General features: G+C 43.3%; 1 protein-coding gene across 2 annotated transcripts in view; it reads left to right on the top strand.

Annotated features, from left to right (window-relative positions):
- Window positions 1-24,632, top strand: part of HECW1 (HECT, C2 and WW domain containing E3 ubiquitin protein ligase 1) — a 413,177-nt gene extending 388,545 nt beyond the window's left edge. For both annotated transcript variants that reach the window (XM_012646903.1, XM_012646902.1), the window contains 6 exons: window positions 4,145-4,243; window positions 4,977-5,106; window positions 12,294-12,440; window positions 14,045-14,159; window positions 16,096-16,294; window positions 23,110-24,632. In XM_012646903.1, coding sequence (XP_012502357.1) covers window positions 4,145-4,243; window positions 4,977-5,106; window positions 12,294-12,440; window positions 14,045-14,159; window positions 16,096-16,294; window positions 23,110-23,221 — 802 coding nt within the window. In that variant the 3' untranslated portion in view covers window positions 23,222-24,632. The remainder of the gene's footprint in view (window positions 1-4,144; window positions 4,244-4,976; window positions 5,107-12,293; window positions 12,441-14,044; window positions 14,160-16,095; window positions 16,295-23,109) is intronic.
- The last annotated feature ends 620 nt before the right edge of the window (window positions 24,633-25,252 follow it).

Raw genomic sequence — 25,252 nt, 5'->3', positions numbered from 1 at the left:
TCTTACTTTAATTTATCCTCAGATTTCTTTATTTGTGCCAAGTGACTTAGATCAAAATGTAACACTTTTTTGCTCCAATTATCTGGATAGTTTCTTCAGCTGTCTCCTTACTATGTATGTGGACACACTAATTTTAGATCCAACAACTAAAGAAAAGTGTGTTCTTTCTGCGTCAGACCCCTACACATTTTCAACCTGTGCTAGCAACAAATGCAGTCAACTTCCCGGAGACACACAATTACTAGGTGATTTCTCATTCGTGGAATTTTACCCTACAGCAGTTCATCAATGATACGGGCCTTTTCATTCCCATCTGTGCTTTTTAAGCTATTGTTTTGTATTTGAATTGTATAGTCTCTGTGTTGTGCTTTATACAAACACATCCCAGATCCTAGTTCATTGCTCTGGAATATATTTTACTGTATATACCAGGCTGGCTAAGAGCCATCTTGTCTGTGTCTATATAAGGACAAACCACATTATCATAGCTTACTTGCACAGTTATGAAAAAATACCTAGGGCCTATTCTTTGCCCACGTCAGCCAATGAAACCAGTGTAATTTTGCCTTTAGAAATTCCATCTTACGGTCTACCCTATTCAAAGCAAATAAACAATTCTCCGTTGGTGGTCTGCACTACAGTGCTAGGAAAGACCCCTCTCCTGCACGCCATCTGATCCCAGCCCTGGTTGGGCGGCAAGCAACAGTGGTCCTAGCTGCAAAGCACCAAGCAAGACACCAGACTGAGATTTCCTCCCTGGTCACTCATCATTGACCCAACCTGAGTGAGAACGCTCCGTGAATGGTGCTGAAAATTTGGACCTAGGTCAGGGAGAGTCAAGTTGGTCACTCTGGTGCTGGAACTCCAGGATGAAACCATGGCGGGTGTTGAGAGAGGAGAAGGGTGCAGAGAGGAGCCCAGGGGAGAGACTGGGTGCAGGAGGGTGACGCCACTCGCGCTCCTTGTGTTCCTGAGGCCCACCTGCATTCCTGACGCCGGTGCCTTGAGACACCCCCATGCCATCATAATGAATTCCCCCTTTGGCGTAAGCTAGTTAAAGGTTACTTGAACCAAAATATTTCTGATTAGCACAGGAGGTGTTGATAGCCACCATAAAATGCAACTACTAATAATGTTAATAATAGGTAACATTGAAAGGGTGAAGTTTTCCAGAAGAGGAAACGAAGACTGGGGAGATTAAGCCCTTGCACAGGTCACACACCAGGCAGCCTGGCCGAGACCAGACCAGCAGCCTCTCCCTTGCTTTCCAGGGTAAGAGATGGGGCATGTCACCCCCCTGGGACTTGCCTGGAGCTGATTATTGACCCTCAATTTTTAACCTGTGAAATGGAGATGGCCATGACCATAAAACAGAGTGTTGCAAGGGTCAGCGGGATGCTGTGAATAACAGGCTTTGGTCCAATAGGCATTTGATAAAAGTTATTTCTAATCTGTTTCCAATTTTTCATTTGTAATTAACTTCAGTGACCAGAACTGATAGAATATTGTGAAGAGTGGTGATAACCAGCATCCTTCTGTATTTTTACTGTTAAATATATTTATCGCTGAGGCCTGGTGCGGTGGCTCATGCCTGTAATCCCAGCACTTCGGGGGGCTGAGATGGGAGAATCACTTGAGACCAGGAGTTCGAGACCAGCCTGGGCAACATAGCAAGATGTTGTCTCTGCGAAAAAATTTAAAAATTTTCTAGATGTGGTGGCTGTAGTCCCAGCTAATCAGGAGGCTGAGGCAGGAGGATTCCTTGAGCCCAGGAGTTCAAGGTTGCAGTGAGCTATGATCGTGCTCTCCAGCCTGGGTGACAGAGCAAGACCTTGTCACAAAAAAAAAATTAATCATATTGCTGAGATAGATGTTCTTTATTACATTAAGGGAGCATTCTTCTGTTCCTGGTTTACTACAACAAATTTTTTCTCCAGAAATTGGTGGTAGATAGTTTCAAGTAACTTTTCAGCTTCTAACCAAAAAACCCAAAAGGTTATGTGATTTTTGGTTTTGTCTTTTGACCACATAATTAATTTTAATAAAAGAATTCACAATACCAAACTATCCTTAGTTTCCTCAAATTAAACCTCCTTAATCATTTTGCATTGTTCTGGGAATAAACTGCTAAGTGCAATTCTGTGTTTTATTCAGGACTTTTCTATGTACGAGTGAAACATCTTTGGTTTTCTTTCTTGTGTTATCTTTTCCATGTTCCACTTTGTGGTTATGGTAGCTGATAAGGATAAATTAAGAAGTTTTCCACCCTATTTCTGATTTCTGGAACTGCTTAAATAGCAGATGGATTTTCTGTCCCTCAAGAGTTTGAAAGAACATGTCTGTCAAATACATGTATCTCTCTCTCCAGTCCCAGCATCAATTTTGGAGATAGTTCTTTATCCTCGAGGTTTTCTCGTTTACGCTATGATTATTGGTCAATTTAAGTTTTCTACTTCTTCCTGAATACATCTGAATAATTTTTATTTTTCTGGAAAACTTTCAATTCATTGAGATATTCAGTTTTTAACATTAAACTGAAAATAGTATTCTATTTAATGTTTCCCTCTATTGCATATCTGCATGTACGCACTCCCTGCCGGGATTACCACTTCTCTTTACGGGACCCTCAGGGGCTCCCTAAGTGAGGTGGGCACTTGGCCAGGCAGCTCTGTGTTAGCATTGGCTCCGTTCCTGGTTCAGATCACCCCAGTCGTCCCCGCCTGGATGGCCACAGCTCCACCGTCATGTTAGAAGCATCAGCCACAGTGCCTTGGAGTCTGGTTAGAGTGGGTCAGCCAGTGTTGGGGTAGAAGAGAACCATGTTTTCATACACAGGCCTGTGGCTGCCGTCGTGGGGACCGGTCAGTTATCGGGGTGTTCAGGAAGGAGCACTGTGGGATGAAGCACTGGTGGGGCACCCAGGCCTCAAGGACCCAAAGATGTGTGACTGTCCCACGAGCCTCTCCATCGGCAATGCCCCACCGCACATCCGCTGAGGTTCTGTTTGTCTCTAGTCTCTTCGCAGTCAATAACAGTAGCATGTTATTTCAGGCAAAAAGAGCCAACTCCTTCAAACGTGGCAATTTGAAGTGTTGTTATTTATAATTACGCTTATTCTGGCTGGGCACAGTGGCTCACGCCTGTAATCCTAGCACTTCAGGAGACTGAGGCAGGGGGATCACTTGAGGTCAGGAGTTCGAGACCAGCCTGAGCAAGAGCGAGACCCCATCTCTACAAAAAATAGAAAAATTAACTGGGCATGGTAGTGAGCACCTGTAGTCCCAGCTACTTAGGAGGCTGAGGCAGGAGGATGGCTTGAGCCCAGGAGTTTGAGGTTACTGTGAGCCACCTGCACTCTAACCCGGACGACAGAGCAAGACTCTATCTCAAAAAAAATTTTTGTAATAAAAAATAAATATCATTACACTCATTCTGTAGAATCAGATAATCTATTCATTTTAACATTCTTATAGCAGTTACAGAATAGGAAATCCTTTCAGTCTAAAAAGAGCCTCATAAAAGGCATTAGAGACAGGTTAGTTGGAAATTGCAACAGGAGGATCTTAGAAAAGTCACAACTAAGTATGTGATTAGATGAAAACCTAGTTAGATGGGAGACTCCAGTTAGGAACATAGGTGCCAGAGATGGGCAACGCCCACGTGCTGGGGAAACCACAGGGTGCCGGAGCAGCAGGCAAGAGGCTGTTTTAGGAGCAGGACAACGATGGGATCCAGTTCCAGGCAGCCTGGCATTTAGCTAAGCAAGTCGCCAGCAAGAATTTCAGGGAGCTAATTGCCTTGACAAGGACTTAAATCAGCAAAGGCCCTTACATCTGGAGGTGGCCGGGTCTACATGACCAGTTCTTCCTAGCAGTGACCTTGCTCTGTGTGTGTGTGTGTGTGTGGCTGGCAATGTTAAATAGTAAATAGTAAGCTTCTCTTCTTACCACATTGTGAGTCCGTGTGACTCTTCCCCACCGTCTGCAAACACAACTGCCTCCCCTGCACCATCCATGGGCAAATTCCTCAAGCAGCTTAAGACGAATACTATAAGGAAACACATTCAATATAAATGCAAACTGAAATGTTTTGTAATGTAAATTCCAGCTTACCCTTAAATTTCTCTGCCTTGCCTGTGTTGCAGGTTCAGGTTTAGTGGTCGTATCCTAGGCCTGGCTCTGATCCACCAGTACCTCCTCGACGCTTTCTTCACGAGGCCCTTTTACAAAGCGCTGCTGAGACTGTAAGTGCTTTGCAGACTGTGGTCCCACCCCAGCCCTGTCTGCAGGACAAGGGAACTGGCCTCTCTGGTGCCTCTGACCCTTTTGTCCCTTTTTTGCCTTAACCATTCCTGTTAGGTTTATGGTGGTTCTGAGTGCTTAGATATCACATACACCTTTTAGTATATTTGGGGATTTTATGTTGATGTAGGGGAAGACTCTGTTATCAAAATGTCATATAATGGATATGAATCAGTTTGTGTAAAAATTATAATAATATTACAGGCCAGACACAGTACTCCATGCCTGTAATCCCAACTACTTGGGAGGCTGAAGCGAGAGGATCACTTGAGCCCAGGAGTTTGAGACCAGCCTGGGCAACATATTAATAGCAAGACTCTGTCTCAAAAAAAAATTATAATATTCCAAACATTTCATTACACTATTAAGTAGAATTGGTCTGTTTATCACTTAGTTGTTTTAAAGTGATACTTTAATTGCCAAGGAAAGAGTCCATGAGTCAATAATTATTTTGTTTATTATTGTAAACATTTTAACATTTTTTTCCAAAGGAAAATTATTGAATGAACTAAAATTAATGAATAAACTGATTCATCAGTATATTCAAAAGTGTCTAATTGTTAGAATGAGCCTTCGGTGTTTTAGCGAGGAGCGGCGTAACTACGTTTGGAATAACGTCCGGGCAGCCATTTGTTCGGTAATTCTGTTTGCCTTTCTCCCTTTGAATTTGCCCAGGCCCTGTGACTTGAGTGACCTGGAATATTTGGACGAGGAATTCCACCAGAGCTTGCAGTGGATGAAGGACAACAATATCACGGATATCCTGGACCTCACTTTCACCGTTAACGAAGAGGTTTTTGGACAGGTTTGTGTGATGTGGGTCTTGGGAAAGGGATTTTATTTTTTATTGTGGAAAACATAGATAACATAAAACTTATCACTGTAATTATTTTTAAGTGTACACTTCAGTATGTTAAGTATATTCACATTGTTGGGCATCCAATCTCCAGAACTTTTTCATCTTGCAAAACTGAAACTCTATCCACTAAACAATACTCTCCATTTCTCCCGCCCCCCAGCTTCTAGCAACCACCATTCTACTTTCTGTTACTATGAATTTGACTGCTCTAGACACTTCATATAAGTGTAATCATACAATATTTGTCTTTTTATGTCTGGCTTATTTCACTTAGTATAATGTCCTCAAGGTTCATCCATGTTGTAGCCTGTGTCAGAATTTCCTTCCCTTTTAAGGCTGAATAATATCCCGTTATATGCATATGCCAATTTTGTTTATTCATCCATCCATTCATCTGTTGATGACACTTGGATTTCTTCCACCTTTTGGCTATTGTGAAAACTGCTGCTATGAACACAAATGTACAAATATCTGTTCAAGTCCCTGCTTTCAGTTCTTTCGGATATATAGCCAAAAGTGGGATTGCTAGAGCATATGATAATGGGATTTTGTTTTTGAACTAGAGAATAAAGAATCTCATTCATTCAAAATATAATTCTTTGGGAACTACTTCCTTTAATAAATCAGCCCACGTCTTCTTCCTTCTTTTTCTTGTTATGACACGGATCTATTTTACAAAATTTATTGAAAATCAAATGTGATATGGGATCAGACAGCATTTTTGTAAAGTATGGCATACATATGTAAGGTATTTCTGTTATCTGTGCAACTACAAAAATAATTCTTTTCATCACGTCTAGATATCTACTCCTCCAAAATTCTCATATCTCAATACTAGTTAGTAAGATAAAGCTTTTCTACTAGCATTTATATAACATTGAGTCTTCTGAACAAATGGATTACAGATTTAACAGAAAATAACCACAGCCTGAGCAGATTTAAGCATCAAGGTTTTGAGAACATCGTTTACTAGAGAGCCGAAAGCCCAGGACACATGGTAATTTGTAACAGGGTTGTCGTGAGACTTGTTGGAACACTTCATAAGCACTTTGCATGAAGACAGACAGTGTGCTGAGTCCGTGGGGTGAGAGTCACCCGCTGAATGCTACAGACCATACAGCATCCACATCTCAGTCAAGAATCTTGGATAGTTCCTGGAAAATGTCTCTATTCTGTTGTATTTCCTTTGTATAAACATGCCTCTGAAGAATGCTGTCTTACATATTTGAGAAAAAATATCTCTTCCTACAACCACAGAGAGCACATTTAAACATGTTCAAGAATATGCTACCCATTTAACTGTCCTGCCATGTTCTAAATGAACAGGTAAAATACATTATTCCCCATGCACGACTACTTTTAGCCCATGTTTCATATTTGCCTATTGTAGAGAGTAAATTTGTAAAATATACACAATTATTTAACAAATTGTGTGAAAACAACTGCATAGGCATCTTAAAAAATTTTAAGTTAGATCCCTAACCTAACTCATTACACTGAAATAAATTCCAGCTGGATCAGAAAACTGAATATAAAAAGAAAAAAGAAAGAAACAATTTTTATTTTTAATCTCGCAGTAAGGAATGCTGCTGTAGATATGGCACAAACTCTCAAAGTCACAAAAGAAAAGATTGACATAGATAAAATTATTTTTTAAATGCTGCAGAGCAAAATACACCAAAAATAAAGTGAAAGTGACATAATATTTAATACATAACACAAAGGCTATTTTCTTTAATATCAGAAGAGACCCAGAGATCAATAAGAAATGATCAAACAACCCAATAGAAAATTGTCAAGGAATATAAATAGATAGTTCCAGAAAAAGAACTATGAGGAGATACTCAACCTCATTCACAATTTTTAAAAATGTAAATTAAAGCTACAGTGAAATACCATTTTCTCTCATTAGAGTGTCAAGAATCAGAAAATGTAGTAGTATCATAATTTGGAAATGGTGAGAAACAGGCCCTCCTGTGCATTGTAGGTAGAAGTTCAGTTCACTCTCCATGAACGGCATTTTGGTGATATCTATCCATATTTCAAATCACATACCTTGGACTCAGTATCCATGTCTAGGAATTTGTCCTACAGATATATTTACACCTAATCAAAATGAAATGTGTTAGGATCTTCATTGCAGTGTTGTTGATAACTGCAAAATATCTGAAGCAATCTAAGGTCCAGTAGTAGAGCACTGATTAAATAAATGATATATTTACACAATGGAATAGTGAAATCACATGTAGCTATTAAAAAGTATGAAACATCCCAGCCCATCAATTTACATATAAATCATAAACAATAAAAAGGATACACTAACAACAACAAAGAATAATCAGCCTGGGCAACATAGCGAGACCCCCCCCACACCCCATATCTACCAAAAAAAATAAAAAATGAATGAGCCAGGTGTGGTGGTGTGTGCCTACCATCCCAGCTACTTGGGAGGCTGAGGAGGGAGGATCACTTGAGCCCAGGCATTCGAGGCTATAGTGAGCTATGATCAGGCCACTGCATTCCAGCCTGGGCAACAGAACAAGGCCCTGTCTTAAAAAAGAAGAAGAAGAAAAAAAAAAAAGGCAGGTCTAAATTGGTATGAAGCAGTTTCTAAGATTTATTTTTAAGAGAAAAAAAGGATAGTGAAGAACAGTGTATACAGCATACTACTGTTTGGGGGAGGGGGAAAGAGATGATATATACATATTCCCTAGGATAGGCATAGACTCTCCCTGGAACAGGAGTAGAGGTGACTTTCTGCAGATAGGGAGAATGCATGGCTGGGAGATGAGGTGGGAGAGAAACTTATTTTCATTTCATGGCCTTTTATGCCACTTGAATTTTATTCCACAGACACATATTATCTATTCAAGAAAATAAAGTCAACAACAAATAACTGAATGTATAACATTAGAGAAAAAAATAATATTGAGGATACAAAAGAACAATCCTTATGTGTGTAAAGTGTAGGAACTAGGAACTGAACAACTCAGAAGTTTAAATGCGCCCAGTGATAAAAATAAGTATGTGCTGTCGATCTAGAATAATGTGCAGTTTGAGCCTTAAACAACGTAGGGGTTAAAGGCAGTCAAAAATCTGTGAATAACTTTTGATTTTCCAAAAACTTAACTACTAATATCCTACTATTGGCCAGAAGCCTTACTGATAACATCAGCAGTCGATTAACACATATTTTGTATGTTGTATGTATTATGTGCTGCATGTTTACCGTAAAGTAAGCTGGAGAGAAGAAAATGTTATTAAGAAAATCATAAGGAAGAGAAAATATGTTTATAATTCATTACGTGGAAGTGAATCATCATAAAGGCTTCACCCTCATCTTCATACTGAGTAGGCTGAGGAGGAAGAGGAGGGTTGGTCTTGCTGTCTCAGGGGTGGCAGAGGAGGAAGAGGTGGATGGGTGAAGGGGAGGCAGGAGAGGCGGGCACACTCGGTGTAACTTTAGGGAAATACTTCATAATTTCCGTCTGACTTCTCTGCTCCTTCATTTCTCTAAAATATGTTTCTACATGCTGCCAGTCCTTCTTCCACCATTTGCTTTCGTTTCACTGCCCATATCATAGAAGGGTCCACATTACAAAAGAAGTCAAAAGCGGTCTTGAACAATCGGACCCTTCTGCCCGACTGTCTAATGTCGATTGGTTTTCTGGCACTGCGGCTTCCACATCTCCTTCCTCGTCTGGCGCTGGTTCGGAAGCACTCATTCCCATCAAGTCGTCTTCAGCTGATTCCTCTTGTGTGGTGTCTGTCGGCTCTTGAATTTCCCCAAGATCTGTATCTTGAAACCCTTCACCCCCCACCTTTTTTGCCGTATCCACCATCTTCTTCATGATTTCCCTGACTGGCTCTGTCATAAACCCTGGGAAGTCATCATGCACAACAGCTGGACATTTTCTCCAGCAGGAATTTATTCTTTCAGGCTAGGTGGCTTTTGCGCTTTTTCTATAACAACAATGGCATCTTCAACCATGTAATCCTCCCAGACCTCCATGACGTTCTCTCTGTTGGGGTTCTCCGTAGAGTCGACAGTCCTTTCCATAGAGTGCCGAGTGTAACAACCCTTACAGGTCCTTAAGACCCCCTGATCTAGAGGCTGAATTAGAGACTTTGTGTTTGGCGGGAAGTAGATCACTTTGACACCTTCAGTGTTGAACTCATGGGTTTCTGGGTGGCCAGGGGTATATTCCATTGTCGAAAGAACTTCAAAAGGCAATCCCTTACTGGCAAGGTGCTTCCTGACTTCAGGGACAAAGCATCAATGGAACCAATGCAGAAAAGGGGTTCTCGTTGTCCAGGCTTTCCTGTTGTTCAACCAAAAGACTGGCAGCTGGTGTTTATTTTTTCCTTTCAAGGCTTTATAGATAAGGGCAGTCCTGATCACGAACCTGAATGCATTTGCGCAAAGCAGTAGAGTTAGCCTATCCTTTCCTGCCTTAAATTCTGGTGCTTGCTTCTCTTCCTTACTAATCAATGTCCTTTGTGGCATTTTGTTTTCCAGAATAGGGCATTTCCTTCTGCATTAAAAACTTGTCCAGGCAGATAGTTTGTCTCCTCAGTGATAGTATCTGGGAACTTGTCGGCAGAAGCTGCTTTTCCTGTTATCTTGACATTTTTTAAAGCCGAACCTCTTCTAAAATTATCAAACCATCCTTTTCTGGCTTTAAATTCTCCAACTTTAGATCCTTCACCTTCCTTTTGCTTTAAATTTCATATAATGACTTCGCTTTTTCAAGAATCGAGTCTATAGGTATGCCTTTCTTATAACAATCCTTCACCCACATAAAAGCTGCATTTTCTACGTGAGATAAAAAGATATTTCACCAAAAAATACCAGGTTTCTGCACCTGCTGGCATAGCTGCAGTGATGGCCTCACAAATTTCCTTTCTTTTTTTTACAATGGTCCTTATGCTGGATTCATTTATCTTGAAATGGTGGGCAGCCGCAGCTGCAGACCTCGATCTTAGGTACAAATCAAGCAATTCAATTTTTTCTTGTAATGTCATGACTTTGCTTCTTGGGAGTACTTCCAGCCTCACTAGTGGCACTTCATGTGGGTCCCACGGTTTTATTAAAGGTTTATGGTATTGCATTAAACACGATGAAAAATATATGGGAACCAAGAGAGATCACTTTGTACCGCGACACGCCATTTACTGGAGAGACGACCTGCTCACATGGACATGAGGAGGGAGCGTCACACAGCATTTTAAGCAGATACTCGCAACACTTGAGCTCTCTGCAATAGCAACAGGAGGTGGCTACAAAATTATTCCAATAGTACAGTATGTACTACAGTTAATTTTATGGAATTATGGCTTAATACTGCACCTTTATGTTTGTTCGCATTTCTCTCAACTGGGAATGGCGCCATGTATGGTCTCTAGGTGTTTATGTGCGTAAGTTTTGATAAATTTTAACTTTTTATAATAGATTTGTGTGTATTTTATGGTAATGAATGATGAAGTGGACTAGTATCTACATATATTTTATGCATTATGACATACCTTTTCTTAATTTATTTAATATTTCTAGGCTATGCAATTTATCTGAGTTTTTTTCAAATCACTGCAAATCTCCAAAAAAATTTTCTAATGTATTTGTTGGAAAAAATCTGCATATAAGTGGACCCACACAGTTCAAATCTGTGTTGTTCAAGGGTCAATGTGTATCTGTTTAAAGTTTATCCTGTTTCTCTTCAAAAGGAGGTCACCAAGAACAACGACTTTGGTTTTAGAAGATTGAACTGCAGCCCTCTTTTGTCAAGTTATTAGCAGTGGAGAGCAGATAGATGCTTTTTCTATGCTGTGAGCTTTTTCCTTAGATATATTAGTTAGAATTAGGTTCAGCTTCTAGTGAAGAAGCCCAAAATGACCCTGCTGAAGTTAATAGAAGTTTATTTTTTTTCTCACATAAAAATCTGGAGGCGGGCAATCCAAGGCTGGTTTGGGAGCTCTATTTGATGGAATCCTCTGGGACCAAGCTCCTTCCAGCTCCTTCTGGTGCCCCAACCATCATGACTGCTCAAAGCATCAGGACAAAGGAACACACAGCCCTTCTCTTCAAGGAGGCCTCCTGAAAGTGTCATACAACACTTCTGCTTACATCCCATTGACCGGAATTTAGTTATATGCCTCACCTAGCTGTAGGGAGGTTGGGAAATAAAGTCTTTAACTGGGCAGCTAAAGATCAGAGGTTCCAAGAAATATGGGTATTGGATTGCAACTAGTATTTTGTAATTGGCCAATATTTTATAATTAACACTGATCACCCAGTGATGGAAGAAAAAGTAACCATCAGACGACTCATGAACTGTTTTGTTTAGGTCCCTGTGTCTACAAGTGCCAAATATGTATCTATATATATTTTTAAACCAGTAACTAAGTACAGTGATGCCTCATTTGTCTTACAGCATTAAGCTGAACCCTTAAGTGAATTTCAGATAACTGAGATTGCCCCCTTCAAACACTAACACATTTTGATAAAAATGCCTGATGTGTTATCTACCTTTTTGCCTTTGAAAAGATAGTACACAGATCATAACTTTTCCTGATGACTCAAGCTTGCCCTAACAAATGTGCCTGGCCATACTAAGTGGCAGTGTCCTTCTCTGTGTGCTTCAGCATGTTTCTGCTGCCCAGGGTGTCACCCTTCAGCCACTCTTACACCTGGGGGTGAAAACCATCTTCCTACCCTCTGCCATTTTGCCTCTCCTGGTCAGCTGTGGGAAGGAAGCTGGCAGCCACTAAGAATTTGCTCTAATTGAGGTTTGGGGACATCAAATACATGACTGTACTGTTGCAACATTCAGCCTCACCATCAGGGACGACCTGGGACATTTTCATTTTATTTCTAGTATGTCTCTTGAGTTAAGGATAATTGTTTCCTCCTCATAAAACAAAAAATGTAGCCCTTTCAAGGTGCTTATGAATCTGCTTAGAACACCCAGAGCCTTTTTAGTGACCTTTAGGAAAGGAAAAAGAACCGAGGAGGTAATACTACTGAATAGCACTGTGTAAAGAGGGCTTTTGCAAACAATCACTCCCCTAAAATCAGTACGTCTCTCTGGGGGATGAGCTGAACTGACAGCATCACGATCTTTGTTTCCTACAAGGTCACGGAAAGGGAGTTGAAGTCCGGAGGAGCCAACACGCAGGTGACAGAGAAGAACAAGAAGGAGTACATAGAGAGGATGGTGAAGTGGCGAGTGGAGCGCGGCGTGGTGCAGCAGACAGAGGCCCTGGTGCGCGGCTTCTACGAGGTGAGGCCCCGGCGGCTTGAGGAAGGCCTGGGGGCTTCATCACAGGGCTTCTGCTCCTGGAGGCTCCCCGGGGGACCAGCATCTCAGGTAGTGAGAGCAGAGTGGAAGAACCAAGGCAGGCAAAGGGCTCAGCAAGTACTACTCAGCAGGGTGCAGCGAGGACCCAATGGGGTGGATGGCCAAGGGGTCAGAGTTGCCTGGGAAACCCAACTCTTGTTGTAGGTGAAAAATGCTCTCAAAAAACTGGTGTTGGCGGGCCCCTGGTGTGTCCAATGTGAAAACACCCAGCATCTCTTGTCAACACATGTGCAGGTGGTGTTTCCTTTCACTCCGTGAAACAAAAATAAGGGAAGTAAAGGCAGTGGGGGTGTCTTGTCCACTCTTTACAGCATCACTATTTTGTTATAGCATCACTTTGTGCCACGTGATCCATGCTGAGTAGTATGTCGAGAAGACAGGCAGCTGCTAGACTTCCTGTGCGTAAAAATGATGTCCTTAAACTTTTCCAGTTTAGAAACAAGAGACTATAAATCTTTTTTCGGGTCTTGGGTCTTGGAAGGTTTCCTTTCCCCGCCAGAATGGAGAACAGTGTTGGCCACAGTCTTGTCCACCCCTGATTTGATGAAAGGAGGTACCGTCTCAGGTGCTCAGTTGTGCCTGGTCATTCGGCATGAGATGTAAAGCCAGAATACAGGGCCCTGGCAAAATGGGGCCTCCCAGATCTCTGAAGGAGGAAGGAAGGAAGTGAGGGGAGAAGGCAGGGAAAATACAAATTCATGCCTGGCTAGCTCAGTCTTCAGAGCATGAGACTCTTAATCTTAGGACTGTGGTTTGAGAAGGGAAGGAAAATACAATTGTTTTTATCTACCCAAAAGATATGAGTGGAAAAAAAAAAAGAAAATACAATTGTTTTAATATAGAATGCTCAACTTTAGGAAATGAGTCATAACTGTGAAAGAGAGAATACAGTTTAAGCGAAATGATATTACTAATAGCTATTAAGTCACTTCAGAGCGATCTGGACTTTTTGCCTTTAAAATGCAATGTTACTTGGAAACTTAAATTCGAGTTCAGAAAGTCAAGTCAGGTTTGTTTACAAAATCATTCCAGGAGGGAACATCAGAGGTAGCAAAAAGCATAGGATCTTTTTTCTGTTCCCAGCTCATGAAAGATTGTGTTTTAAAATGTTTAAGTTGATGGTTATCTTAGTCTGTTTGGGCTGCAAACAAAATACCATAAACTGGGTAGCTTAAAAGCAGCAGAAATTTCAAGTCCGAGATCAAAGCACCAGTAGATTTGACATCTGGTGAGGGCCACCTTCTGGTTGGCGCCTTCTCACTGTATCCTCACACAGTGGAAGGGATGAGGTCTCTCTTGGGCCTCTTTAATAAAAGGACTGGTCCCATAAGGATGAGGCCCTCAAGACATAATCACCTCCCAAAGGCCCGACCTCCCAAAGCCATCACCTAAGAAGTGAAGATTTCAACATATAAATTTGGGGGATGGAGGGGACATAAACATTCAGACCATAGCAATAATTTTGAACTTAAAAATGATTCCATGTTGAAAAAAGGAACTTTTTTGGACCTCTATCTCTATTTCAGGTGGTAGACTCAAGGCTGGTGTCCGTGTTCGATGCCAGGGAGCTGGAGCTGGTCATAGCTGGCACTGCAGAAATCGACCTGAACGACTGGCGGAACAACACCGAGTACCGGGGAGGTGAGCTGGCGGGCGTTGTGATGACACAGCTGTCGCAAATACAACCCATCGCTTTTTAAAAAATTTTGTTGTTGAGGTGAAATTGATGTAACATAAAATTGACCGTTTTAAAGAGAACTATTCAGTAGCATTTAGTACCTTGACAATGTTGTGTAACCATTACCTCTCGCTAGTTCCAAAATACTCTCATCACCCCAAAAGGAGACCCTATGCCCATTAAGCAGCTGCTCTCGCCCCCATTCTCCCCTTCCCCCAGCCTCTGGCAACCACCAGTCTGCATCCCGTCTCTGTGGGTTGACCTATGCCGGATGTGTCATATAAATAGAGTCATACAGAACGTCGTCTTTTGTGTCTGACTTCTTTGACCTAGCATACTGTTTTGAGGTTCACCCATGGTGTAATGTGTTTCAGTATTTCATTCCTTTTTATAGCTGAACAATATTCCATTGTATGTATATATAACTCATCACTTTTTGAAGATTACAAAAAATTTGGCCTTACTTCAATACAAAGCAGGTACTTGTAGCTGCCTTTCTCAACTTCCAAGTTGAGCTTTCCTTCAGGTGACAGTCAGCCCCACTGGCAGAGTCTCTGGCCTGGCTCGGTGCAGAGGCTTACAGAGGACACTCCATACAGGGACCAGCCCCTGGGCTGCCAGGGGTGTGTCTCTCCCTTGCTATGGAATTGGATCCCTCGTTGCCACCATCCTGGGTTGTCACCACACAGTTCCACCTGTGCTCTCTGCTAATCCAATTTCTAACCCCTGCTAACTACTCACCTTGCCAGCTGCCAAACTCGTCTTCTGGAAAATTATTTTCATTGGGCCACTTCCCTACCCCCAAAACAAGCTCCTTATTGCTTAGAGAAGAGACTTTTTCCCCAAAGGTTTTTTAGCCTTAAAACTCTTCCTTCATGCATAATATTGCAGAGAAACCCCAATCAGGACATCAGAGAGCGGGAGCTTGGGGCGCCACCCCAGCTTTCCTTGTCTCCCCAACACACTCAGTCCTGAGAAGCCCTGTGGGACCTCCAGGCCCTCTGGTCCAACAGAAAATCACCAACCTAACGTGTCAAGTCAAAATGTCTCTGCCTGGCTGTTCAGGCCCCTGACACCCCCAGCAATTTTCCTTTCCATCTTCACCAGACACCCCCTTGATGCCGGTGGCTTACCGTTCCCTGCATATTTTTTCCTCATTCTTGTTATTCTTTATTTTTCCTTCCAGAAATGTCCTCCTCCTTCCCTCCACTTACACAAACCCTTTGCATGCTGAACTTACCCTCCCCTTCCTTCGTGCAGCTTTCTTTGTTTCTGCCCCAGCCCACGTGGATTTCGCCCATCTTTTAGTACCTCTTGCATTTGCAGTCAGTGGTGACTCTTTGACCTTAACTGATTGATCCAAGCTTGGTCTCCCCAACTTATGGTGAGAGGGACCCAGTGCTTCTCCCGTGGGCCCAGCGTGTCTCAGCCCAGGGCAGCTCCTGTGCACCACGCCTGCTGCTTCCTTCCAGCCCTTCTTAAGGCTTAGACTCGCCCATGGTATGTGGCTGCCAAGAGCTAAGACATCAGAGCTAAGCAAACATGATGAAATACTGTATTCATAGAGGGCTGCGTCTCTAACAAGCCTTGCTGTTCCTTGTTGGCATTTATGTGAGGCAGGGATATGTCAAGTGGAGTCCCAGTTGTGTAAAGAGAAAGCAGCCATCTCTGAGAACATCCCTCAGAACATAAAGTGCTTTTACCAAATGACTATTTTCTAAATCTGATTGCTTTAGTGACACAAATTTTTTAGTCCTATCTAAAGGCCGTCATTAGAGAAACCAGCAGACCAAAAGCAGCTGTTCAGCTCGTACCATCCTTATGTGTGTGTGATCTCTCTCCCCTCCATCACCCCCCCTCCTCCACATCCTCTCTTCCTCCCACCCGTGCTCCACTCAGGCTACCACGACGGGCACCTTGTGATCCGCTGGTTCTGGGCCGCGGTGGAACGCTTCAATAACGAGCAGAGACTGAGATTGCTTCAGTTTGTCACGGGGACATCCAGCGTGCCCTACGAAGGCTTCGCGGCCCTCCGAGGGAGCAATGGGCTCCGGCGTTTCTGCATAGAGAAATGGGGGAAGATCACATCCCTCCCCAGGTACAGAGCTCCTGCCAACCTTTGGGAAACCTGCTGAAGGGGGCAAAGTATACTTTGCTCTTTGAGTTGGGGTGACCATCCTTTGGGTTGGGATTCTTTCCCATCATCCAATGTACTGATATTTGAATTACTAGTGAAAGGTATAGGTGAAGTGTCTCTGTGACTTGGACTGAGACTGTATGTCATATTCTTAGTGAGGTTTTAATGATCGATGGTACTTGGGCTGTAACATCTTGGTCCATGTGTCAGACGTGGGAAGCTTTGCAATCTGTACATAGCCCAACTTAATTTAAAGAGAAATGTCTAACACAGGGGAGGAGGGAGGCAAAGATATTGGTGTGAAGATGCTGGAAGCCCAAAGTAACCCCTCCAGGCCGAGTGCGCTGTACCTCTGCAGCGTACCACTTGATGCCTATGCTATACTTATACGTGTGCCATATTTCCACTACCAAGTTTTAAAACGTGAAGATGAGACCACGTATATCTGTGGGTCTCTACAGTGACTTCTAGATAGTGAGCTATTGAGAGATTATTGTGGGATAAATGTGGAAAAAGAGACACCAGGGCTCCAAGCAATTTTGCAGAATAAATTCCCCGGGCTGTGAGTTTAACCTCAATACTTCCTAGGTCCTTTCTGTGCCACGCTGGGTGGCAGGTTCCTGATCTGTGAAATAAGGAGCACTACAGAGACACTTCTGGGTAGGCACTATAGTAATAAATACGCTTCAACAAGCAGAAGAAAAGATTGATCCCTATTATCTTCTAATGCGATGTATTCTAATTATAAAGGAAGATTTGCATTTCATTCAGCCCTATTTCTAAGTGGTCATGCAAATACCTTTGCTAAATCTGCACTGTGGAAGGATTTACTGGACTACAGCTTTCATGTAGCCCCCCTGGGCTTCACAGTGTCCTGCAGACAGTCGCCCAGTGTCGGTGAGCATTGGTGGGCCTTCCCCGCTGGTTGACAGCAGCTGAAAGCCCTGGTGCAGGCACCAGCCCCAGCTTCACTCAGCTCAGCAGACCCTCAGCTCAAAGGATCTGTCTCCTTTGCCTGTTCCCTCCAAAAGCCGAACCTAGTGAATTACGTCTGGCAAGAAAATAAGACTAAAAAGGCAGAGTTTCCATTAGTCTAGTTTAATGATAGATTTCAAGAATAAAGTTATTTGGAAACAGTCTGCTTTTCTTTTGGAGAAATGCAGTGAGTCATCACTCGCTGGTAGCCAACCCAGACAGCGCGCACCTGCCCCTACCTGCCCGTAGGAGCCACAGTCTAGGGGGAGCAGCCTGATAGTGACTAATTATAGCACCAGCGGTTAAGAGCAACGTGCTGTGAGGATATGGAACAGAGAGTTAATCCCGACTGAGTTGCTCAGAGAAGACGCCCCAGAGAAACTGAAATTTAGGTGAGCGTTGGGAGGCAACGGATAGGAAGAGGGAGATTTCCAGGCTGAAGCAGCAGCAGGAGCGCAGCCCGGGAGTGGGAAGCGGCCAGCACGTGTCCAGGAAGGAGCGCCGAGCCGGCCGGAGGGTGTGTCCGGGGCGGTATCACAGGGGATCCGACTGAGAAAGATAGTTTGGTGGACCACAGAGACCCCGCTGGGGAGTCTCTGCTTGATTCTTTAGGCAATGAGAATCATTGCTTTCGTCATCTGGGGTCAGAGAGTGAGTGTAATTTACATATTTGCTTTGGAAGCTTTGAAATACACATTAATGCTGTTAACCCACACAGAGAGCTTATACGGCAGACATTGGACCTAGGAATAGGTTCTTCATATCTGGGCCAAGGCACCCTTAAAAAGCCCACTGCTCTGCAAGCCCCTGGGGGCAGCAGGGACCTCATCCCAGGACAGGAGGGCCCAAGAAGCAAACACCTGTGAGAGGACAGTGAACATGACCCCCTGGATTATAACCCCTGACTGGTCTCCCTTGCACAGTGTCTAAAGATGCAAGAACCCAACAAGTGCTGTCTACGTGTGAGAGAAAGAAATAACCTCTGACTCCTAAGAACTGTAGTTCAGGAAGACCTGGCCAGGCCCCGGCAGGTGGCAGGCAGCCCTGAGCTGGCAGGAGCACCAAGCAGGCTCGGGTGACCCTGGCTTCCCAGGGACTGTGAGCCACGGTGCACATGGCCAATGCCCTGAGGAGCTACTCGTTGCTCAGATCTTCCCTCCGCAGAAAGGAAAGACTTCCCACGTGAGAGTGCCAAATAGTGTCACAGCAAAACCTGGCCATAGCCCACGCTAAAAAAAACCTTATGTCAGTCCAAGTCCTTGCCTTCTAAAAGATGTGTGAGGATTATGAAAAAAGACTTTGAGGGTTCCTAAAATTTCTGGGATATAATTTGATAGTGCCTAGTGAAGAAACTTCATCTACCACCACTGCCGAAGTATATGGGAGGTGGGACAGTCCCTGGAGACTGCTCGGTCAAGGAACCGGCACCTCGCGTGTGAACCCAGTTGTCCATGTGGATGTAGCTGCTACACAGTCTGCAGAGAGGACTAGAAATGGAAAGGAAGATTTAAGCCAGTGCCAGTGATTTTAATAAATGCAATTAGCTAGAAGTTCACAGGGTCAGAAGGAGGTTTTTAAACCACAGCCCACAGAAAGAAATACCATTTGCATCACAATCCAGGACACACATATGTGCTCATTTGCGTGTGTATGTGTGTGTGTGTGTGTGTGTGTGTGTGTGTGTATGTGTATCTGAAACACAAGTCGTTCAGAACAACACTTTACCCTTATTACCTGCAATACAATCTATTTTCAGTCTATCCTATTTCATTAAAATGAAATGCCAGGCAAAACCTATAGGTTTCGAAAATTATCTAAGTGGCATGAAATTCAAAGGAACATAAATTTTTAATCAAGGACTGCAAAGTCATGATCTGGAATGGACGGGGGCAGTGAGAAGAATGCTCATCCACGTGGCAGCACATGGAACCGTGGGTGGTCTTCAGCCCTGAGGGCTGCAGACGGGAGCAAGGACAGGAGCTGCATCTGGAAAGAGCTTAAGGCAGTGGTAGAGTTTCCTCACTTTGAACAAGGGCTCAAGAAGGGACAGAGGAAGGGTGTGGAAGAAAAGAGAAGCATGGAGAATGAGTCAGAGTAGACGTGGCCCAGGGCAGTGTGGAGGTAAAGTATAGGAGAGGAGGAAACCATAGCAGTTCACAATAGGGGCAGGGGCCAAGGATATCAGAGCTATGGGTCATGGGCAACTCACTGGCCTAAAAGTTGCAAAGAAAATTCTGATATGAACATGTTTCACTGCAGATGTAAATGGAGCCCAGGCCCAGGGTGGAGCTGGAGGCCTTGTTAAGGTGGCAGTTGGTTTACTCACTAACCATGGTTTTCAAGGTTGGGGTGGGGAAGGGGACATTTAGCAATGTCTAGAGACATTTTGGTTGTGGGGAAGTGGTGCTGCTGGTGTCTAGTGGGTAGAGGCCAAGGATGCTGCTAAACATCTCACAATGTACAGGGCAGCCCCCGCAACCAAGCATTATCAAGTTCAAAGTGCCAACAGTGCGAAGGTGAGAAACCCTGTTCTGTAGAAGATAAGGACCTACAGAGGAGGCTCAAGGGAGCCTTCAGGGAGCTCGGGAGAGAATATGGCAGCCACTGAGAAACCAAAGGAAGCCAAGGGAGGGAGATGTCCCAGAGCAAGAGCTGTCAAATGCTTTCAAGAGCTCTAGCAGCTGGGGGTAGAGCATGGGCTTCCAGTTTGGGGATCAAGAGGTTATTGACAAACTTGAAAAAGAGTAGATTCGGCAGGGAAGAGAGCAAGGCCCATCTGAAGGGAATGAGGCTGTAGTTAGGCGGTGGAAGAAAACTGGCGCAAAGGGAAGACATGACTGATTTAACTGGCTTCACAACTGGCCTCCTCTTTTGTTTGTTTTGTACCGACCTTAAAGTGGTCTGTAGTGGAGAGGAGTGACTCTTTCTCTGGCATTGGATTGGCTAACATTTTATTCAAGAACTTGAAAAAAAGGGAGATCAACTGTTTAGATGACACAATTTAGAAGGGTACACAATTGGCACAATCCAAATCCAAAATTCTCTCCAAATGCTGGAACACTAGATTGACACCAGCAGAGTGGAACCTGGCATGGTTGAAAAGATCCCCTGCGGAGTTTCGAAACATCCGTTACACAAGTACGAGATGAGAGTGGCTCATTTGCCAGTAGGTCACATGGAAACGGCCAGACTTAAGTCGCCACAAGTATGACATGGTTCCTAAAATCATTACTGCAATCATGGTTGCATCAGTAAGAGAATCTTATTGTGTAAACGGTGAGTCACAGGTTACGTAAGGCACTTGGTGTGTTCTAGCGTTGATCCTCCCAACAGCCCTCTGAGGTGCACACCGCATGTATTATTATCCCCATTTTACAAGTGAGAAAACTGAGGCTCAGAAAGATTAATTGACTTTCCCAGGGTCATAAAGCTGGTAAGTGGCTAGACTGAGGTCAGAATAGAATCTTCCAGGCCCTGTTTTGAGCTTGCTGGGCCGCCCCACACCACCTGGCAGTGCCGGGTTTGGTGCCCAGGAAACGAGGTGAGCAGGTGCTCTGTGCTGTCAGAACCACACCTGGAGGGTGGCAAACACTTAGGAATGCCGATCACGTCATGATTCGGTTGTGTTCATTCACTCCAGTGACAAACTAGAATTTACCTAAGGGAGTCAACCACTGCTGTAGATAAATGCAATAAAAGCAACTAGGAAAGAAATTGTAGGTGTTCAGACTAGGTGCTATTTGATAATTCTTTCTGGTTATGCCCAGAAATTATCTTTTACAGAATTAATTTGGTTCCAACTAATTTGTAAACATGAAAATTTTTTTCTGTGATATTTCCACTTATGAGTGCCAGTTAAAATGACCAGAGGAAGAAAACCAAGATGATGTCTGCCCTTACCTTGCTCCTGGCTAATTCAGATCGTTTCAAAAGCTCACTTGGGATTTTTCTGCCCCACTTAACTTGATTAGCCACCGCCCAGTGTATGTTCTAGTTTCAATCTTTCTAAACATAGAGAGGAGTCATTTTAATCATCGTCCTACTCAATTTGCTGAGTTCCCTTTCACTCAAACCAATACTCATGTTTAGGTAGAATGTTTCAATTATTTGCTTTTAAAGTAAATATAGGCCTCTTTGAATCTTAGATAATAATGTAAGAACTCTGCTAATCTCTGTCTATTTTTATATTTCTTCCCAGTTAGATCTTTAAGGTCTAAGACCAGACACCCTACTGTCCTGTGCCCACCCTTGGAGCTTGAGAGGGGAGGGGACGGGAGAAGGAGGTGGGGTTAAGGATGGTTCCCCGAGGGCAATGCAAGGGCTGTTGCTAGACAAAAACACCAGCAGCCTCCCAAGATTCTCCCTGTACAGGAAACTTCACCTTCCCTCTCCCCTCTTCCATCTTCCTCACCCCCAAAGTAATTTCCCCCCATCACCTCAGTGCCGCATCAGCCTATGCAGTGATCTGGTACTCTGATTTATAGAATTCAAAACAAGGGTATATAGCCGGGCACAGTGGCGCATGTCTGTAGTCCCAGCTACTTGGGAGGCTGAGGCAGTAGGATTGCTTGAGCCCAGGAGTTTGAGGTTGCTGTGAGCTAGGCTGACGCCACGGCACTCTAGCCCGGGCAACAGAGTAAGACTCTGTCTCAAAAAAAAAAAAAAAAAGAACAAAACAAGGGTATAAATAATACACAAGTCCTGTAGGGGTATTTTAAGTAAAATAAGAGTTTAATATCCTACATAAAATGCTAATGAAGGGAGTTTAGTTTTGTTTCTTTGTGTGTTTGTTTTGTGATTTGATTTGATTTGATTTGATTTGAGAGCATCCTTTTCTATGCTGGTTGGTGTCTCAAAACACCATTTCAACACACCACTCCTTCCAGGAAGGAAAAGGCATGAAATGAACTTTCAGCTGCACCCATCCACCTTCCTCCCTACTTTGGTACAGGACTTGCCATCAACAAAAGTTTCCATAAAAATAAAGAACTGTCAGAAAGCCGCTAGTCAGGTGATCTGAGGCTCCCTAGGATGGAATCTGTGTGTGCCAGCCTTCTTGTGCTCCCTGCTGGGGCCCACCTGGGTGTGAGCAGCATGGCAGGGAAGACATTCCTGGTGGAAGGCAGATGCTGGCAAGCGTGGGTCTGCAAGAGGAAGCACATGACGAGTAGGGCAGAACCCAGAGCAGTGGCTTGAGGACGACACTCCAGGCTCTAGGGAGGCCTGTCTCAAGGGCAGCTTTCCTTGGAAATGCAGCCCTTCAGCTTTAGCTATGCTTGTTCGACTGGGGTAGGGGGGTCAGACTTGTCTCCAGGGAGCATCTGACTTGAATGGAGAACCGGGTCTCAGAAGTCCAGGACATCTGGGCTCCTCTAAACAGATACACATGGTTCACAGAGGCTCAGAAATCAGAGCCAGACTAGAAGACTTAGGAATATAATCCTTTAACTCTAATTATATTCTGCCTCCTTTGCTAACCACATCAAAGTTCATATCTCAAGTACAAAATCAGGCTGATACCATAGCATTTATCATCAGTTTGCTAGGGTAGTTCTAGGGTAGTGCAGTTTTGCTTACAAAGGCCAACCACCCATTTCTAGTCATTCCATTCTTCCAACTGGTCTACTCATTCTGGAAGGCTATGGCTCTTAGTTTGCAATGTTTGATGGGGGTCCTAAGTCATGTGCTGCTCACTTTTGATTCCTGTTTGATTCCCAGCTTCAGACTAACTCACAGATATGTCCAGAACCAGTTGTATCACTGAAGCTAACACTCTTGCCAATCTCTTCTCCCCCATTCAGGGCACACACATGCTTCAACCGACTAGATCTTCCACCATATCCCTCATACTCCATGTTGTATGAAAAGCTGTTAACAGCAGTAGAAGAAACCAGCACCTTTGGACTTGAGTGAGGACATGGAACCTCGCCTGGCATTTTCCTGGCCAGTGACATCACCCTTCCTCGGATGGTCCAACCTTCCCTTTCCCTTAATCAACTCTCCTTTGATTTTGGTATTCCATGATTTTTATTTTCAAACCAAATCAGGATTGACAAAAGCTGTGCATGAAGAACTGCCTTCTTCTAAGATCTAACCTTCAGGCTTCTCTCTTCTGTTTTCAATGAACTGCTAGCCTGTATGCAATATTAAAAAAAAAGCAGCTGTCTAAAGGTCTGTGTATATCTCCACATACCTCCATTATTAACAATGAAATATGAATGCAAGTTACGCTACACTTGACCAAATGGTAATAAATGTTTACTTCCATTTCTATTATTTAAGGGGGAAATCTGAGCATTAAGCATTCCAAGCTTTTATACGCCCATGTCTTCTGAGCAGAGCCACCATTTTTTATAATTTCCAACAACCAAATCCAGAGCTGATCAAGTCTTTGTTTTCCTCCCTCTCCACTTTTCCCTGTGCATACTCTCCACCCAAAGGACAGCAGTGGCAAACTGAAATTTTTATACATTCAACTCCTGAATCACATGTGGCATCAGTCCCCTCAGCTGGAACTAGCCTAGACATATGGTGCAAATACGACACTTCCAACAATTAACAACTGCAAGAAAAACACCTGCCGCTGATGCACCGCAGTACATCCCAGTGATGTGGGCAGTGTGGGCTCAAGCTGAGTTCAGAGGAGTCTAGGAGGGGAGCACCCCTAGTGATACACACCGCACGAGAAGCACAGCCTTGTGTGCATGTCCAAGAAGGAAAACTTCTTGACTAATGTAGTGTGAAGGACGAGGCTTCAACCCCCACTGCGTGTATAGAATGCGGTGACGAAAACAGGAGAAAGGGAAGAAGGACATATTACGTTGGTTTGAATACCTGAGTTCTGTACTGTTTTGTTTTGTTTAGTCTAGCGACAGTTCTCCTTCACAAAGGAAAAAAAAATGTATAGATGATCTCATGACTTTTGTTAAAGCCAGGTATTACTTGCTTTGCAGACAAACCTGTTTTTTTGTTTTAATGTTGATATTGGTTTTCTTCGTGCTTTTTTCTTTTCTGGATCATGGTGTTCAAGTTCCTTCACATCTGATTGTCCACAGGGTCCACATTAAATAAGAAGCTGCAGAGAGTGATGGTGCTTGTTAGGGGCCAAGGGCAATATGGTACTTCTCCTTCATCCGTAGCAATCCTCGGGGGCAGGAACATGACACCCCAAAGGCACGCTGATTTGTGTCAAAATAAATATCCAGTTTCCTTTAGCATTCAGTAAAAACATATCTCAGAAAACAGTGTTGTCAGAAAAACAGTTGCAGGCTCCAAAGACAGCCTAACCTCTTGATTGCATTTGAAATAAACCCAATCATAATGGCCATTTGCTATTTTTCTAACCTTGTTATCCATGTTGTCTGAAATATGTCATAAATGAAAGTGTTTTTCTTCACTGGGAAAGGAAGAGCTACAAAGACCCCACTATTTAAATGTCACGTTGTTGTTTTCAATATATTAAAACAAGGGGGAAATGTGAGAAAAGTAAGACAAAGTGAATTTCATATGAAGCCATGCCTTGTGGCTCATTATACCAGTTTGTGTCTGGACAGTGCATTATTTGTGTGCCCTGCACTCTAAAATAAAACATTCTTCTAGCAGGAATTATTGACAACACCAGCTCCTCTTGCTGCTGTGTATCTGTTGTCAATCAGGGACTGTACGTTCTAGAAATTTAGCCTTATACTGTTGTCCAAAAGGAATATGTACCAAGATGGGATGAAATGTGTAAGTTATATAGAATTTGAGGAATATGTAAAATTCAGTACACATTTCAGTATCTGAAAATAGATTCCAAGGTGGCTATTATTTATTTATGAAATCAGAACATAAGGATTATGCAAATCATTGCACCATACCCTTATTCTCTTTGGACAGCATCTCTAATAGAGGGGCATCTTTCATCTTTAGAATTTGGTGTTATACATATGTAAATACTCATTA

Source organism: Propithecus coquereli, unplaced genomic scaffold, assembly GCF_000956105.1.
Source record: "Propithecus coquereli isolate 6110/MARCELLA unplaced genomic scaffold, Pcoq_1.0 Scaffold252, whole genome shotgun sequence".
Lineage (NCBI taxonomy): Eukaryota > Metazoa > Chordata > Mammalia > Primates > Indriidae > Propithecus > Propithecus coquereli.
The sequence above is the reverse complement of the archived record's forward strand: the minus strand, read 5'-3'. Positions and strand labels throughout refer to the sequence as shown.